The sequence below is a fragment of the Chelon labrosus genome (assembly GCF_963514085.1).
Source record: "Chelon labrosus genome assembly, chromosome: 19".
In the NCBI taxonomy this organism is placed as follows: Eukaryota; Metazoa; Chordata; class Actinopteri; order Mugiliformes; family Mugilidae; genus Chelon; species Chelon labrosus.
This window is the reverse complement of record NC_140352.1, coordinates 2,668,516-2,685,310: the sequence shown is the minus strand read 5'-3', so window position 1 is coordinate 2,685,310 and position 16,795 is coordinate 2,668,516. Positions and strand designations below refer to the sequence as shown.

Here is a 16,795-nt window from a genome sequence, read left to right as displayed (position 1 = left end):
AGTTCAGCATCAAAATGATAAAAACAGAACCAGCTTTCTGGATCATCTGATCAACAGCATCCCCTGTTGGTGCTTTGGTTGTAAATCAGGGGGTTGTGAAACTCATTTTAGTTCAGGCCAGATTAAACCGTCTGACGGACTGATTTTGGACCCTGGGCCGTGGGTGTATCAGGGATGGACAGGGGGAGCAGGAGGACAAGAATCTGGTGAACAACTTCATCTCATGGTGCTCAGAGAACCACCTTCTGATCAATCCGGCTAAAACCAAGGAGATGGTAGTGGATTTCTGGAGGTCCAGGCCTCACCTGCAGCCTGTAACCATCAACAGGGAGTGTGTAGAGGTGGCTCAGATCTATAAGTTCCTGGGTCTACATCTGGATCACAAACTGGACTGGTGGGCTAACATAGACTCAGTCTACAACAAAGGTCAGAGCCGTCTCTATTTCCTCAGGAGGCTAAGGTGGTTTAATATCTGCAGGAAGCTGCTGGACATGTTCTACCAGACTATTGTTGCCAGTGACCTCTTCTACGCTGTGGTGTCTCTGGGGAGGACTCTGTGGTAGGGACAGAGCTGGAGTCCCTGACATCAGTGGTAGATGGAAGGACCTTGAAGAAACTCTGGTCCATCATGAACAATGTCCACCACCCTCTACAGGACACCATAGTCAGACAGAGAAGCTGGTTCAGTGACGGGCTGCTGTCTCTGTGCTGCTCCGGCTGAGGAGGTCGTTTGTCCCTCAGGACATAAGACTCTACAACGCCTGGACTGTGGTCACTGATGATGGAGCTACTGGAGTTCTTCAGGAGTCGAACACAAACCCATACGACAGGTAACAAATTATTTATTATGCTAAACAGATGATACAAACTGAGCCATGATAGCAGCAATTCAACTATTAGAATATTTACACTATCACATCACACCAAGGACATACTGTGTGTAACCCTTTACAATGTAAACACATGATACCAAAGACATGTTTGAATGCTAGAAAACAAGCCGATCGATCAAAAACAAACAAAAAATAATAAACAAGAAACGAAAAGAAACCTGCTTTCTGACGCAAATCCCTGCTCGCACGACCGACCGAACATTTTTAAAAAAAAAAGACGTTTCCACAGGTGAACGACGAACAGAGCTGCTATTCGTGTTGTTGTGATTCAGCCGAAACAACTATGAGCCTGACGGTGAAAGTGAAAAATAAAAGACGAACCATTAGCGATGATTGTCTTTGACATTATTATTTCTTTTTCTTTTTCTCAAAAGGTTTTAAAATGTGAGGAAACAGAAGTACACCTAATGCCTAATCATTCCTGTATGTGCACGGTCACTGTTCACACCGGCTGCCTCTGCTCCGCCGCCGGAGGAAATCAAATGTTCATTATTTTAAACTGAAAATCAACTAAACAAACAAAAAATAATAATAATAAAAAATGAGTGTTGGTACAATGATTTTGTAAATTACAAAATAAAAAACAATCTGTCAAGTATACGGTGGGATTTCTGCAGAGCAGCAAAAACAACCACGAGTTTCACCTGCAACACCAACGTCCATCGACTTTCACGACACAAAGAACCAAAGGTGAAGTGTTATTGGTCGTCCCGCATGTGCGCCTTCACGTGGTGCGTCCACGCAGCAGCAGCGGCGGCGGTGAGGGTATGTGTTATTGGGAGAACGCCTCGTCTTTCATCAGCATGCGCGGGCTCTCCTGGTTCTCCAAACGACGTCTAGGACCCATCATACCTACAGGGAAGAAAGAACCATCATCATCATCAGCAGCAAACATTTCTTCTTTCACCCTGACGTCCCACTTCAATATTTCTGGAAATATGAACAAAATAAAGCAAAAATAATCAGGATTTAACTGATCAAATATATAGGAGCCTCCTATTGGATAATTACTGCATGGGTGATTATCTTTCAGCTGACAAAAAGTTATCTAAGCCCAACTGATGCAATGAGTAGCTTCTCATTTCTTCAACAACCATGTCTAAAGACACATCCTGTGGTCGTGGAAAAGATGTTAGTCTGTTTGAGAAGGGTCAAATCATTGGCATGCATCAAGCAGAGAGACATCTAAGGAGATTGTAGAAACTACTAAAACTGGGTTAAGAACTGTCCAAGGCATTATTAAAAACTGGAAGGATGGTGGAGAACCATCAGGGTAAGAAGAGAGGCAGATGAAGTGATGCACCCATCATGCCTAGTGTCTACTGTACAAGCCTGTGGGGGCAGTGCTATGATCTGGGGTTGCTGCAGTTGCTCAGGTCTAGGTTCAGCAACATTATGTGTCCAATATCTGGACACTGCAGGTCAGGAACATCGTCCAGCTGCCTTTAGTCATCGAAAACATGGTTGTATTTTTTTGGTCATCGTCTTTGTTAATGAACTCTACACTGCTTTACAGGTTTTCAGTCTAATCTCAAACTTCCTCACGCTTACAAGATTTGAAAAAGATTGTTCTTCTTTAGCCTCCATTAGCTTTAAGGGCTAGACTGTTTACAGTTGCCTAGCAACCCTTTCAGCTGCTCTGTCTCCTTTCTTGCAGTTTCTTGTTTCTTTCATCGGCTGCTGTGAAAGTACTGGTGGTTTTTTAGATATATATATATTTAGATATCCAGGGACCAGATTTATCAAGCAGCCTTAGACTCCTGTAGTCTGAGCCCATCTTTGTCTTGACATTTTTTTTTTTTTGGACTAACTTTAGCAGCAATACAACGTTTATCAGATGTTTCATGATTTCTGACCATTTGAATTCGACACAAAGCGGCTGAAAACTAGAAAGTGTAAAGCTTGGTCTCCACTTACTGCTCTTATGCTTGAATGATTTGGATCTTCTTGGTGAGTTTGGATTCTGAGGAGGAAGAAGAGAAGATATACTGTTTAACGAATCAGGACTAAACTCAATGAATTTCCTGTTAATAAAATAAATAAAGTATGGTATTATAAACCAGTAGACACAATAAGATTAGATAATAGTAGTACCTTATCAGATTTCCTTTTCTTGGCTGTAACAGACAGACAGACAGACAGACAGACAGACAGTGAGGTTAAACATTGCAGTGACTTCATGTAGATGAAACGTGAAGCAGCAGCGTCAGAACTTCACCTTTCTTCTCAGCTCCATACGACCAGTCGTTGTCGTTGACGTCGTCGTTGTCTTCTTGGTCGCTCTCCGACTTGTTGTTGGTGTTGTTGCCGGTGACTATTCTGTAAGAAAGATGACACCCACGTACACACTGTGAGTCAGAAACATTCAAAAGAAATATCATGTCATGGTGCTCAGAGAACCACGTTCTAAACAATCCGGCTAAAACCAAGGAGATGGTAGTGGATTTCTGGAGGTCCAGGCCTCACCTGCAGCCTGTAACCATCAACAGGGAGTGTGTAGAGGTGGTTCAGACCTAGAAGTACCTGGGTCTACATCTGGATCACAAACTGGACTGGTGGTCTAACATAGACTCAGTCTACAACAAAGGTCAGAGCCGTCTCTATTTCCTCAGGAGGCTAAGGTGGTTTAATATCTGCAGGAAGCTGCTGGACATGTTCTACCAGACTATTGTTGCCAGTGTCCTCTTCTACACTGTGGTGTCTCTGGGGAGGACTCTGTGGTAGGGACAGAGCTGGAGTCCCTGAGATCTGTTCATCTATCCATCCATCCATCCTGGACTAAAACTACATTTTAATTCTAAATCATTAATTTCATCATCAGTGATGACAAAACTATATTAGACCATTTTTTTCTGTGACTAAGACGAGACGTTGTTGAGCTAAAACTAACATCCGATAATAAAAACTATGAGGAAATGTTAATGAGACGAGACTAGAGTGTTACTTGATGTGATAAGATGTGTTTTAAATATCGGACAATCAAAATACATGATCTCTTAGCTCAAAATGTCCCTGTCCTCTGATTGGATGAGGGCCGTTAGCCTATCTGATCTCAGTTAGCGTTAGCTACTAAAACTATCAATCTGTTACAAGCCCTGTGGCTACAAATGACATGGAAGAATCATCACTCTGATATTTCTGCAGCCTTCATCACGGTCAGTAAGCTAACTATGAAGTTAAATTAGTCTCATCTAAGTACTTTAAACGTTGCTGTATTGCTCCACATGAAGTTATTGCCTTCTGACTTTTCACTGACACATATTTAAACAGTGGACAGTAGAGTGGGTAATGGATTAGCATTTAGCATTTAGCTACAACTGTCCATAAATGTAGTTCCTGGAATGAATCCTTCTTGTGTTTAAGTCCAAACACAAAGTAATACAGTAAACCATTCAAGCTGCAAGCCTACAATTTATTGCTTAAGACTTTAAAATGTTAGTTTGGTTTAACCTCATCATGTTTGTGTTTGAACTACCACAACAATAGTTATGAGGAATATGTGTTCAACCATCGTCCTGCTTCTGAACATCTGTGTTTATTGAACTTTAATGTGAAAGTTTCAGAAAAGAAATTCTGTTTTTTTTCCACCACAGCCAAAGAGAAAGGTTTTGTATTTTCACTTGAAGCTATGCTACCTCATTTATCAACCTTATAAATGATCAAGGACATCACAGCAGGTTGACGCCCAACTCTGGGAAGAGATCTGTACGATGTAGAGATCAGTGTCGATCCAGCCTGTTATCTGGATTTATACTTCTGATAGCTTTAATTAAACTGGTCTAAAGTTAAACACCAGCAGCACCAGTCATCTCTGAGGCTGTCTCCTGGCATTTAAACCGACATACCTGCGGTTTGCTATGCGGCTGCTGTTGCGTCCCATCCCCAGACATTTCTCCAGGTGCGGGGCGAAGCGAGAGGCGGCGATGCTCCGGCTGCAGTTGGGACACACGCACTCTTTGTTCTTCCACTGGTTGTACACCTGGCCGAACACGTCCAAGCCCGGCTGGTCCACAATTTCTGGAAAACAAAAAAAGAAAAATCAAGATGTCATTCAGTGAACAGTGAAACAATTTGCTCCTCTCTGGTGCACGTTGGTTGTGTGTGTGGTTCTACAGGGGGTCATAAAGGCCACCCAGAGAGTCCCAGTCCCTCTCTCTGGGACAACTGCACAGCTCACCTCGCCTCAGGAACGCACAAAATATACAGAAGGACTCATCACATCCTCGCCCACAAACTTTGCTGCAGATAACATCGACCATCTTGTGACAGTTCAGTGTTCTGCTGGGAAACTTCTGGACCTGGCATTCATTGGTGTGGATGTTACTTAGACATGTAGCACCCACCTAGACCAGACCAGGCCCCCCCACCCCATAGCAATGACACTCCTTGATGGCAGCAGCTTGATACTTTGGGATCAACTCAGAAAAACATGAAGAACAGCACAAGGTGTTGACCTGGCCTCCAAATTCACTAGAACCCAAACTGATCAAGTATCTGTGGGATGATCCACAGAAGCTCCTCCCCTCAAAGACACCCCCCCCACTAACAACAGGACACCCTCAGAAGGCCTGTGTCCATTCTCTGATGAGTCCCAACTGTTTTGGAGACCTGTACAATATTAGCCAGGTGGTCATAATGTTACGCCTGATCGGTGCACACATTAAAACATTTTGTCCAGAACTGTGCATCTCCTCACCAAAGTCCCTCATGCTCTCTTGGTCCGTGTCATCCAGGAAGAAGTAGCCCTGCTTAACGGCCCGGTGGACCTCGAAGCAGAGACCCAGGCATGCATCCTCCACCAGGTCAGACAGGATGTCCTGAGCCAGGGCCTGGCAGGGGGGGAGACACAAAGAGAGAAGGGGGGGAGTCAAAGCAGGGGTCTCTACCAGTGTGTGATCTGCAGATGTGTCCTCCTGTACCTCCAGCTTGCTGTTGTCCAGGCTGGACATTGACACCTCCTCCATTTTCATTTGCCAGAACTACCAGATGAGCGGACGCTGCTGTGGTCATGCTGTAGAGCAGCAGGCATGGGCCGGAACAGGGCTGCAGCAGGACAGGGGGAGACGTACAGTTAGCAGGAGCAGCAGGGGGAGCAGGAGGAGCAGGAGGAGGAGCAGGAGGAGCAGGAGCAGGACAATGGATGTGAATGAGCCCGTGGTTCAGACGCATGGACTTGAACGCCGCCGCTCCTCACGTTTAGAACCTGTGAACGACACAAAGCAGAGTGAGCCGCAGCTCAAACCGAGACAAAGACACACATGACACAGAGCTCCATGTGAGGACGGTAGCTTAGCACGGACCCTGCGGAGGAAAACAAAGAGCGTGGTGGCTGCTGCTGCTGCAGGAGGGGGTAACAGGCTGGGGTAACAGGCTGGGGTAACAGGCGCTATCCTGCACACAGACCCCCCCTCCTCCTCCACAAACGGAAACACGCACACAGACACGAGCTAACCGCGTTAAATGTCTCAGGCTGTGATTACAAACTGATCTGATCTGACTACAACGAGGCTTCTCCGTCCCCCCTCTCTTCCTCCCTATCTCCCCCTCTCCTCCTCCTCCTCTCCTCCTCCTGCTGCACTGCGGCTGTCCGCCTCTCAAACCCCCCGAGAGACGGAGACTCGGAGAGGGGTGAAAACGACGCCCCTGTCCCGTCACCAGGCTGAGGAGGAGGAATAAAAGCAGCCCCGGCTGAACGGCCCCCCTGGAGCCGGAGCCGGAGCGGAGCCCTAATTGTGTTTATTTACCTGTTTCGGCAGGCATCCATCTTTACATCACAGACCAGACAGAAGCAATCGATCGCTGCACAGAGGCTTCTCCTCCGAGCAGCGCCTCCTCCTCCTCCTCCTCCTCCTCCTCCTCCTCCCCTACACAACACAACACACCATGCAGCTACACTTTAGTCATTTATTTATTTAAATATATTTATATATTACATTTTATTTTCCCCATATATTTTATTTCGTATCTCAAATTGGGTTTAGAGCCTAAAATATACAAATAAATAAGAGTTTATTTGATTTTCAGTTTTAAAAGAAGCAACAGAAACATGCTAGACTTTATCTATTATATATGAAAACAAGAAAACAAGAAAAAAAGAAGTAAACGAAGAAAGTTGAGTCATATGAAGAAGAAGAAGAAGAAGAAGGTCAGCAGTCAGTGATTTTATTCATTTATTTATTTATTTGGTTTTACAGTTCAAAAGCAACAATCCAAAAATGTGCACAAAATAAATTTACCTTTTGTAATTTAATATATGAAAAAACAGAGAGATAAAAAGAACTGAACGAGAAAACACACGTAATTTGAGTCACACGAAGAAGAAGAAGAAGAAGAAGTAGTAGTTTATTTACAGCAGTCAGTGACTTTATTCTCTAAACTGACCTCAGACGTGACCCTGGATCAGTATTCAGATGTAATTTTAGATTCTATGACTCTATGACACAAGGTTTGTCAACTCAATTCATCTCTTGAGCGTTTATGGTATTTCAAGTTTGGTTTTTTAGACTCTAAAATAAAAGATAAATACATAATCTGATTTTCAGTTGTTAGATATAAAAGAGTTATGGGAGGGAACAGAACAGAAAGAAGTGTTCTTCTTCTTTCTGTCTTACCAGATACGGGGTTATTTACCGCTTTGCTTCAGCTTTGCTCACTAGATAAGATGCACCACACTCATATTTCACCTTGAAGATACCAGTTAGAGCCGGCCTCGGCCACACATAGAAGACCACTGATACACGAAAGGCTGCGCTCCTCCTATTGTCCTCGGGTGGAGCCCAGATAGAATAAAACCTGTGTGTACACTTAGTTAGGGGCTTCTCTTCTCACATCCTTAAGGTGGTTAAGTTGAAGTCTCAGTACTGACTCTGGACCTATTCTCTGCATGTCAAATAAATTGTTGGTTGGAGAGAAGTTGTCGGGTGATCTATTCATAGTTGGACTAACCTTTCCAATAGGTAGAAAGAACCTGGGCTGAAGGAGAGGGAAATATTCCTCCTTCGACACAGTTTTAAAAGCAACAACAACAACAAAATAATGCTAGATTTGTTCATCCTTTAATGCACGAAAAAAGGAAAACAGAAAAAAGAACTTGAGTGAGTCACATGAAGTAGTAGTAGTAGTTATTTACAGCAGTCAGTGATTTTATTCTCTAAACTGACCTCAGAAATGACATTGGGTCAATATTCAGATGTAATTTTAGACTCTATGAAGGTTTGTCATCTGAATTCATCTCTCGTGGTTTTTCAAGTTTGGTTTTAGACTCTAAAATAAAAGATAAATAAATAAGAGTGTCTCTAATTTTCAGTTTTAAAAGCAACAACAAAAGAAACGATAGTCAAGTATATATATAGTTTATCCTTTAATGTAAAAGAAAAGAACTGAACGAGAAAACAGCCGTTAATGGGTTCACATGAAGACGTTGTTCACAGGAGTCGATGATTTACACGAGGTTTGTCATCTGAATTTATCTTTTGAGCATTTATGGTGTTTCAAGTTTGTTTTTTTTAAATAAGAGTTCATTTGATTTTCAATTTAAAAAGCAACTGTACATAACCTACCACCTAGTACCAACCACAGAACACAGACTCTGTATTTATTCTCTGCTATTATGTTCCATGTATGTTTTGATATTTCAAGACGGTTTTAGACTCTAAAATAATAAAAAACTAATAAGTTTATTTGATTTTCAATATAAAAAAATGCAGCAACAAAAGAAACAAGACAAGAAAATGTACCTTTCGTCTTTTAATAGAATGTAAAAAAAATAGAAGACAGACGTTATTTGATTCAGCGGTCACTGATCGTTTGTCCTGTGAGTTTAGAGAAGTGAGAGCGCTGGACATATTCCAGATGTAGGCTACTTCCTGTTTCTCTTTGTTTTTGACTTGTTGCACTTTTATTTTTAAATCACATTTCTAGAAAGGACATTAATTCAAAAACCAACTTTGTCCTTTTTGGTTTCACACTACAGAATAAAAGAAAGTTTTTTTTTTTCATTTTGTTTTAAGATTTAAAAAAATAAAAATCTAACACCAGTTGTTTTTCCATTCATTTCATTTCTGGCTTTAAAAGTAAAATACAAAAACCAAAGTTCTTGATAAATTAAAACAGTTAACGATCCCAAAAGGCACATCAAAGTTTGTCTTTTTTAACTACAACACAAATTCAGCGACAGTAAAATCATCTGGTCAAGGTCAGAAACACAAAAATGAATCGCTCTCAGTGCCACACTTTGTCTATTATTACATTTTTTTTCAGTTAATTAGAAGTTTTGACCGTTCAACTTTTATAATAACAAACAGTCGTGGTGTTCATCTAGTCAGAGGTATCAGATATCAGCAGGTTGTCAGGCGCCGTTGAAGGTTTGTCCTCACATCAGTTCATACGGTGCATGTTCCCAAATAATAGTAGAACCAGCAGAGTATTGGTGGTAGTAGTTGTAGTAGCAGGGGACCTGAGGGTCTGTGTTCATATATAAATGATGGTAACCTTCATTAAAGTGAGCCGCTGGAGCATCCAGAATCCAGAACCTAATAAATCTCAAACATGTCGCCGTCCACTTTCTCCTCATCCTGGAAAAAAAATAAATATTAGCAGAGCACTGTTGTTGCCATTATTAATATCTGGCACAAAAACAAACACACACACAATAATAGCAGTTTAATAAATCAAACAGTTCAAACCTTAAAAGGGACGCTAATGATGTCCTCATCTTCATCATCGGTGCTGCTGCTCATGATGTCTTCATCTTCTGAGTCCTGTGTGACATTAAAACATAACGTGGACTAAAGTTAGCGGGTTGCAAAAATCGGTCAAGGTTCCGCCAAGACTGATCTTTATGTTAAGGTCTGAAATAAACCAAAATCATATTTCTGTAGCAGCAAAACTTCTTTTTCTGTTTAATGGTGGCTGGCTAGTCAAAGCTGAGAGAAATCAAAGGAGAAGAAAGAAGAAGAAATCAAAGAAATCAAAGCAGAAAGAAGAAATCGAAGAAGTCAAAGGAGAAGAAAGAAGAAGAAAGAAGAAATGAGAAAAAGAAAGAAGAAATCGAAGAAGAACAAAAAAGAAAGAACAAAGAAGAAATCGAAGGAGAAGAAAGAACAAAGAAGAAGAAAAAAGAAGAAATCGAAGAAAGAAGAAGAAGAACGTGACTAAACATGTCTGCCGTTTGGAAGAACTTCACTCTAGAAAATAAAGTCAGTCAGACATGTATGAATTACGCTACGAGGATGTTTGGTGAGTTGGTAGAAGGAAATAAACCAAACAACAAACACTGAAGAGAAAAGTTTCCTGGAGACAGCGTCGAGGAGAAACATCTTCCAGAGAGGGTTAGGGAGTTTATGGCAGCGTTGGATGACCAGAACATTTCTGGAGTAGAGAACACAAGGTACCAGCTACCCTCTCCACACTACATTAACTCTGACTGAAAGATTTATTGGACTGAATCCAGTCCACTCTAGGAGAAGACAAGGAAGACAAGGAAAGACTTTAGGAAGCTACAGGAGACCAACTCTAGGAGAAGACAAGGAAGACAAGGACAGACTTTAGGAAGACACAGGAGACCAACTCTAGGAGAAGACAAGGAAGACAAGGACAGACTTTAGGAAGACACAGGAGACCAACTCTAGGAGAAGACAAGGAAGACAAGGACAGACTTTAGGAAGACACAGGAGACCAACTCTAGGAGAAGACAAGGAAGACAAGGACAGACTTTAGGAAGACACAGGAGACCAACTCTAGGAGAAGACAAGGAAGACAAGGACAGACTTTAGGAAGTTACAGGAGACCAACTCTAGGAGAAGACAAGGAAGACAAGGACAGACTTTAGGAAGCTACAGGAGACCAACTCTAGGAGAAGACAAGGAAGACAAGGACAGACTTTAGGAAGACACAGGAGACCAACTCTAGGAGAACACAAGGAAGACAAGGACAGACTTTAGGAAGACACAGGAGACCAACTCTAGGAGAAGACAAGGAAGACAAGGACAGACTTTAGGAAGACACAGGAGACCAACTCTAGGAGAAGACAAGGAAGACAAGGACAGACTTTAGGAAGCTACAGGAGACCAACTCTAGGAGAAGACAAGGAAGACAAGGACAGACTTTAGGAAGACACAGGAGACCAACTCTAGGAGAAGACAAGGAAGACAAGGACAGACTTTAGGAAGACACAGGAGACCAACTCTAGGAGAAGACAAGGAAGACAAGGACAGACTTTAGGAAGACACAGGAGACCAACTCTAGGAGAAGACAAGGAAGACAAGGACAGACTTTAGGAAGTTACAGGAGACCAACTCTAGGAGAAGACAAGGAAGACAAGGACAGACTTTAGGAAGACACAGGAGACCAACTCTAGGAGAAGACAAGGAAGACAAGGACAGACTTTAGGAAGACACAGGAGACCAACTTTAGGACGTTTTAGATCGGATTGAGGGACAGAGAACTTGACGCGTCTATCATCATCATTTAGCAGAGACACTTAAATAATCAAACTCACCGATGGTTGGTAAACACTAGACTTTCCTCTTTCACAACCTTCCGTGCGTCGTGTGACAGCAAAGTGCTCACATTTCTGCAGCAGAAGGAGTTAAATAGTTTAGTAACAAACACACATTAGCAAAAAAAAAACAGATTTTAAACTCTGAAGCTCTTACACTGGGGTTATGCATTCGATAGATGTCCTGCTCTCTCTCTGGCAGCGCCTGGCAGGGTAGGACGGAAAGATTTAAACTTCCAGGTCAAGATTAAAAAATGTGGGAAAAAGAAAATGTCTAAATACCTTAAACCACGCCTGCAGGTCCACGTGGTACTTTTTCATTTTTTCCTTTACTTGTCCTTGGTAGTATTCTTTCTCCTTGGCCGAGAGGTTCTTCCACATTTTGCTGACTTCAGTGAAGCGATCCTTTGAGTTTGGGATTTTCTCCTTTAGAAGTTCCATCTGAGTTTGCCAGAAAATCGCATTCCCAGACCTGAGGAAGTAAAAAAACCAAAGGAAACGATGGGTAATTCAGTTAAAATGAAACTCTGAAGGCAGAGGAGACGTTCGACCGCATGTCCTCACCGAGCCGGCTTCTTGGGCTCGCTGGGTAGTTTCTTCTCACAAGTCTTAATTTTTCTTAGATCCTGCAAGAGAATTAAAACAAAAACAGAGTTTGAAACAAGGACAGTACTATCTGATGGTGATTTGTGTGAGGGAAAACACGTGAACAGTGAAGAACTTGTAGCTCCTGGAGTCTTCTGCTTCTCTCATCATTAGTTCTTTCCCTCTTTTTAAAGAAGCTCTGCAGAGACGTTTGATTTTTTTTAGCTCATCTTGGCTGAAACGATTGTTTTTTAAAAAATAAAACCTCCTGCAGACTCTGATCGTGAGTTTTTTTAGTCTTTCAGTGCAGCCTGTCCCAGGGCCCGGCCATTGGGGACCGCTGCTCTAAAACACCAAAGCTTTTCTCTACTGCAGGGACGTCAACAGTAAAGGATCCTTTCAGGGTTTCTGTTTGCACTGTGGTGATGGATCCATATAACCTGAATATTTCCCCCCAATTAAAAGTAGTCACCGTGGAAGGCGCTCCGTTTCCTCTAAATACTGAACAGAAGCTGAACAGAGCCCAGATACGTTTGGGAGTTTAATCCCATTTATGATAAACCGTGTGTGCGTTTGTTCCCTTAATCAATAACAGCTGAGGAGACAACTCTCCTGGTCTGAATCCAAATCCTTTCTTCTCACCTTAGGCGTGATGCCATTTTTTCTGATGATCTCCTGCTGCTGCTCCTCATCAAACCTCTGAGGAAAATGAAAAAAAAATCACGTTCAAGCCAGAGCCGTGAGGATCATCTTAACGTTGAGACAAGAGTCTTATAACTTACCTTTAGATACGTCTTCAGGTCTATCGCGTACTGTTTCTTCAACTGAAATAAACGAGTGTTAGAATCAGACTGGACGGATTTCTAGTTTGAGTTGCTGTCAGTTTGTTGTCGTGTTGTGTACGTCTTTTAAAAAACATAAACCTTTATGACTGGAGTGTCAAACATGCGGCCCACGGCCCGCCAGAGGGTCCGATAAGGCCCGCGGATTGAATTTGCAAAGGAAGAGAAGAAGAAGAAGGAGGGTGAGAGAAGGAGAAGGAGGTGGAGAATGGGGGAGTGAGGAACAGAAGAAGAAGATGATGAAGGAGGAGGAGGAGGACAAGGAAGATGAAGGGGGAGGAGAAGGAGAAGGAACAGAAGGAGAAGAAGATGGAGGAGAAGGAAGGAAGGAAGGAGGAAGAGAAAAACAGGATGAGGAGAAGTAGATGGGGAAGAAGGAGGTGGAGAACAGGGGAGTGAGGAACAGAAGAAGAAGATGATGAAGGAGGAGGAGGAGGAGAAGGAAGATGAAGGGGGAGAGAAGGAACAGAAGGAGAAGAAGATGGAGGAAAAGAAGGACGGAGGAAGAGAGAAAATAGGATTAGGAGAAAGATCTGTAAGGAGGAGAAGAAGGAAGATGAAGAAGGGGGAGGAGGAAGAGAAGGAGAAGATGATGAAGGAGGAGGAGAAGAGGGAAGATGAAGAAGGGGGAGGAGAAGGAACAGGAGGAGAAGAAGGTGAAGAAGGAGAAGGAAGGATGGAAGGAGGAAGAGAGAAAATAGGATGGGGCGAAGGAGATGAAGAATGGGGGAGGACGAGGAGAAGGGGGGAGTGAGGAACAGAATGAGAAGAAGATGAAGGAAGGAACAAGGAAGAGACAAATACAATGAGGAGAAGGAGACGGGTAAGGAGGTGAAGAAGGAAGATGAAGAAGAGGGAAGAGGAGGAGAAAGGAGAGAATGAGGAACAGGAGAATAAGATGAAGGAGGAAGACAAAAATGAGACAGAAGGAAGAAGAAGAGGAGGAAGGGAAGGGAGGGGAAGAGGAGGAAGACCAAGAAAGAGTAGAAGGAGCAGGTTTGTCGTGGCGTGGTGTTCAAACCTCTTCACAGCGAGCAGAATATTCGCGCCTCTTCTTTTCGCCCAGGTCCCTCCAGCGCTGGGCCCACACCTTCACGTAGGTGCTGTTCAAGGCGTCGTTCTTGGACGTCACCTGCTCTTTGCAGAACAGATTGTAGCCGTTGCTGAAGACGCAAAGACACAAACGTGTGAAAGGTCGGCGGCGGATTAACTTAAAGCGCTTAATTCACCCGGCGATAAACAGAAAACGGGACGAATCCAAGTCGGGACAAGACAGGAGCTTTGTTGTTTTAGGTAGTAACCTTTGTCCTCAGAAGGTCTTCTATGTGTCTAATTGCAGGCAAGCTATAACAAGTGTACATCACTGAGAAAATGCCGTGCCCTAGCAGGGAGCTACCCTCTCCACACTACATTAACTCTGACAGAAAGATTTATTGGACTGAATCAGTCAACCAGTCGACTCCAGGAGAAGAAGAGGAAAGACTTTAGGAAGCTACAGGGAGGAACTTTAGTTTATTTAAGATCAGGTCTACAGGTTCTATCAGACAAACGACAGCAAGCAGAGGCCACTCCCATAAAACAAGTAAGTGTGTGTGTGTGTATCTTACAAAGGTGGCTTCAGAGGCAGAACGTCTTCATCTTCAATCTGCGTCATCCAAACACACCAGTTAGGAGGGAAATGTTACTAAATATGAACAGATTTACATAAAGTCAGTGTGGTTCATGAGCGTCTCACCTGTGTGTCGTCTCTCTTCCTCTTCAGGACTTTTCTGACATGAATTTTTCCATATTGTTGTCTGGAGGAGAAAGAGTTTGTTTGAGGTTGAATTTAAACAGGAATCCACCTGAACCAACTCTACAGGTCATGTGTGTGTGTCATGTGTTTGTACCCAAACTCCTCCATCTTTCTGGTGTATTCTTCGTTAGCAAGTTCGAATTTCTCCACGTAGCGTGCCTGGAAAAAAAGTCGTCCTTTAAAAAACATAAACCTTTAAATGACTGGGGTGTCAAACATGCGGTCCGCGGCCCGGCAGAGGGTCCGATCCGGCCCGTGGAATGAATTTGCAAAGGAAGAGAAGAAGAAGGAAGGGAGGAAGAGGAAGAGAGAAAATAGGATGAGGAGAAGGAGGAAGAGGAGAAGAAGGGGGAAGGAGAAGAAGGAGGAAGGAGGAAGGAGAAGGAAGATGAAGAAGGGGAGGAGGAGAAGGGGGATCGAGGAATAGAAGAAGAAGATGAAGAAGAAGGAAGAGAGAAAATAGGATGAGAAGAAGGAGATGGAGGAAAATGAAGAAGGGGAGGATGAGGAGAAATGAGAAGAAGGAAGGAAGGAGAAGAAGATGAAGGAGGAGGAAGAAGGCAGAGAGAAAATAGGATGAGGAGATGAGATAGGTAAGGAGAAGAAGGAAGATGAAGAAGAGGAGGAGGAGAAGGGGGAGTGAGGAATAGAAGGAGAAGAAGATGGAGGAGGAGGAGGAGGAGAAGGAAGACAGAAAATACAATGAGGAGAAGGAGATGGTAAGGAGGAGAAGAAGGAAGATGAAGATGGGGAAGAGGAGGAGAAAGGAGAAGAGGAAGGAAGGAGACAAAGATGAAGGAGGAGGAAGGAGGAGAAGGAGGAGGAGAAGAAAGAGGAAGAGGAGGAGAAAGGCGAAGAAGAAGAAGGAAGGAGGAGGAGAAGAAGGAGGAAGAAGGCAGAGAGAAAATAGGATGAGGAGAAGGAGGAAGATGAAGAGGAAGAGGAGGAGAAAGGAGAAGAAGAAGGAAGGAGACAAAGATGAATGAGGAGGAAGGAGGAGGAAGAAGGCAGAGAGAAAATAGGATGAGGAGAAGGAGATGGGTGAGGGGGAGAAGAAGGAGGATGAAGAAGGGGGAAGAGGAGGAGAAGAATCAAGACAAAAATGAGACAGAAGAAGAAGGAGGAGGAGGAGGAGGAGGATGAGAAGAAGAACGTGTACCTTAACTGAAATGTTTCATAATGTTCTTATTTTCACTAAAACAAAGGAAGAATCTGGAGTTGTGGTTATTTATTTATCTTATTATTCTGTTATGTTACTGGTCCAGGCCCCTCGAGATCAGACCAAGCTGTATGTGCCCCCCCCGGAAACTAAAATGAGTTTGACCCCCCTGTTACATGATGAAAACAAGAAGAGCCGTTGTTATTGTTGTTGTTGGTGAAGACTTTTACCCTTTTGTGGTCCGAGAGACACTTGAACTTGGTGATTGCCAGCGACAGCAGCTCTGTGTTGCTGAGCTCTGGGTGCTTCCTGCGAAACTTAGCCCGGTTCTCCTCAAAGTAGATGGCGTTGGGGGGGCTGGGCTTTTTAGGGAACTCTGGATGGATCTGCAGGAAGAGAAAAACGTAGATACACAGAGAAATGAAGCTCGTGGTATAGTTCAAGTGAGTGCAAGTATTAGTATGGATTAGTGGCCCCCAGGGACAAATTAAGTCTTTTGAATCTCAATAACAACATGGACGCCTCCTAGGAGACAGGTGAGGAGCTGAAACAGAAGGAATCATAGAGAAACTGCTGTCGGCTCACCTTTGCGTTTAATTTAGGATCTGAAACGATATCTTCAGCTTCAACAACGAGCTCTTCCAGGGTCCGGATCTTACGCATCTGATGAAACAAAAACATCAAGGATATCACACCGTCTTCAGACATGTTTAACTTCTATAACACTTCTTGTATTTTATGTGTACATGGAAGGAATTCTTTCATAATTAGTTTCCTTGTTCATTCTCTGTATCATTGTTTCTATAATCTTCTCCAATGTCTCCAGATTTATTTCCATCCAGTGTTGCATTCATTTCTCACCAAGATCTTGTATTGATGATGGGAGAGTCTGACCACTGCACAAAGCCTTCTCCAGCACATCCCAAAGATTCTCAATGGGGTTCAGGTCTGGACTCTGTGGTGGCCAGTCCATGTGTGAACATGATGTCTCATGCTCCCTGAACCACTCTTTCACAATCTGAG

The 16,795-nt window shown here is 43.2% G+C and overlaps 2 protein-coding genes across 3 annotated transcripts in view; both read right to left on the bottom strand.

Annotated features, from left to right (window-relative positions):
* Positions 1–826: 826 nt before the first annotated feature.
* Positions 827–6,724, bottom strand: atxn7l3b (ataxin 7 like 3b). 2 transcript variants are annotated; one of them, XM_084567347.1, is made up of 8 exons: positions 6,638–6,724; positions 5,813–6,096; positions 5,590–5,722; positions 4,739–4,910; positions 3,112–3,212; positions 2,988–3,010; positions 2,811–2,856; positions 827–1,745 (listed from the first exon to the last, which is right to left on the bottom strand). In XM_084567347.1, exons 2-8 carry the CDS (start codon positions 5,861–5,863, stop codon positions 1,666–1,668), a joined length of 606 nt encoding a protein of 201 aa, XP_084423473.1. In that variant the 5' UTR covers positions 5,864–6,096; positions 6,638–6,724; the 3' UTR covers positions 827–1,665. The 2 variants fall into 2 exon arrangements, with proteins under 2 accessions (XP_084423473.1, XP_084423472.1); XM_084567346.1 differs by lacking the exon at positions 6,638–6,724 and adding an exon at positions 6,194–6,411.
* Positions 6,725–8,403: 1,679 nt separating this feature from the next.
* The window catches only part of LOC311504325 (nucleolar transcription factor 1-like), a 10,057-nt gene continuing 1,665 nt past the window's right edge, over positions 8,404–16,795 (bottom strand). The window contains exons 3-16 of the mRNA XM_084567343.1: positions 16,358–16,435; positions 16,003–16,158; positions 14,708–14,772; positions 14,554–14,614; positions 14,426–14,463; positions 13,840–13,981; positions 12,759–12,800; positions 12,619–12,675; positions 11,956–12,017; positions 11,674–11,863; positions 11,549–11,596; positions 11,392–11,466; positions 9,578–9,652; positions 8,404–9,466 (exon numbers count right to left, since the gene is read on the bottom strand). Of these exons, the coding sequence (XP_084423469.1) occupies positions 9,425–9,466; positions 9,578–9,652; positions 11,392–11,466; positions 11,549–11,596; positions 11,674–11,863; positions 11,956–12,017; positions 12,619–12,675; positions 12,759–12,800; positions 13,840–13,981; positions 14,426–14,463; positions 14,554–14,614; positions 14,708–14,772; positions 16,003–16,158; positions 16,358–16,435 (1,131 nt within the window). The 3' untranslated portion in view covers positions 8,404–9,424. The remainder of the gene's footprint in view (positions 9,467–9,577; positions 9,653–11,391; positions 11,467–11,548; positions 11,597–11,673; positions 11,864–11,955; positions 12,018–12,618; positions 12,676–12,758; positions 12,801–13,839; positions 13,982–14,425; positions 14,464–14,553; positions 14,615–14,707; positions 14,773–16,002; positions 16,159–16,357; positions 16,436–16,795) is intronic.

Excerpts from the sequence above, each read along its gene's own strand:
- atxn7l3b (XM_084567347.1), bottom strand. The coding sequence starts at position 5,863 with ATGAAAATGGAGGAGGTGTCAATGTCCAGCCTGGACAACAGCAAGCTG. Across the intron at positions 5,723-5,812 it reads TGGACAACAGCAAGCTGGAG|GCCCTGGCTCAGGACATCCT; the intron begins GTACAGGAGGAC and ends CCCCCCTGCCAG. Across the intron at positions 3,011-3,111 it reads GTATGGAGCTGAGAAGAAAG|CCAAGAAAAGGAAATCTGAT; the intron begins GTGAAGTTCTGA and ends TGTCTGTTACAG.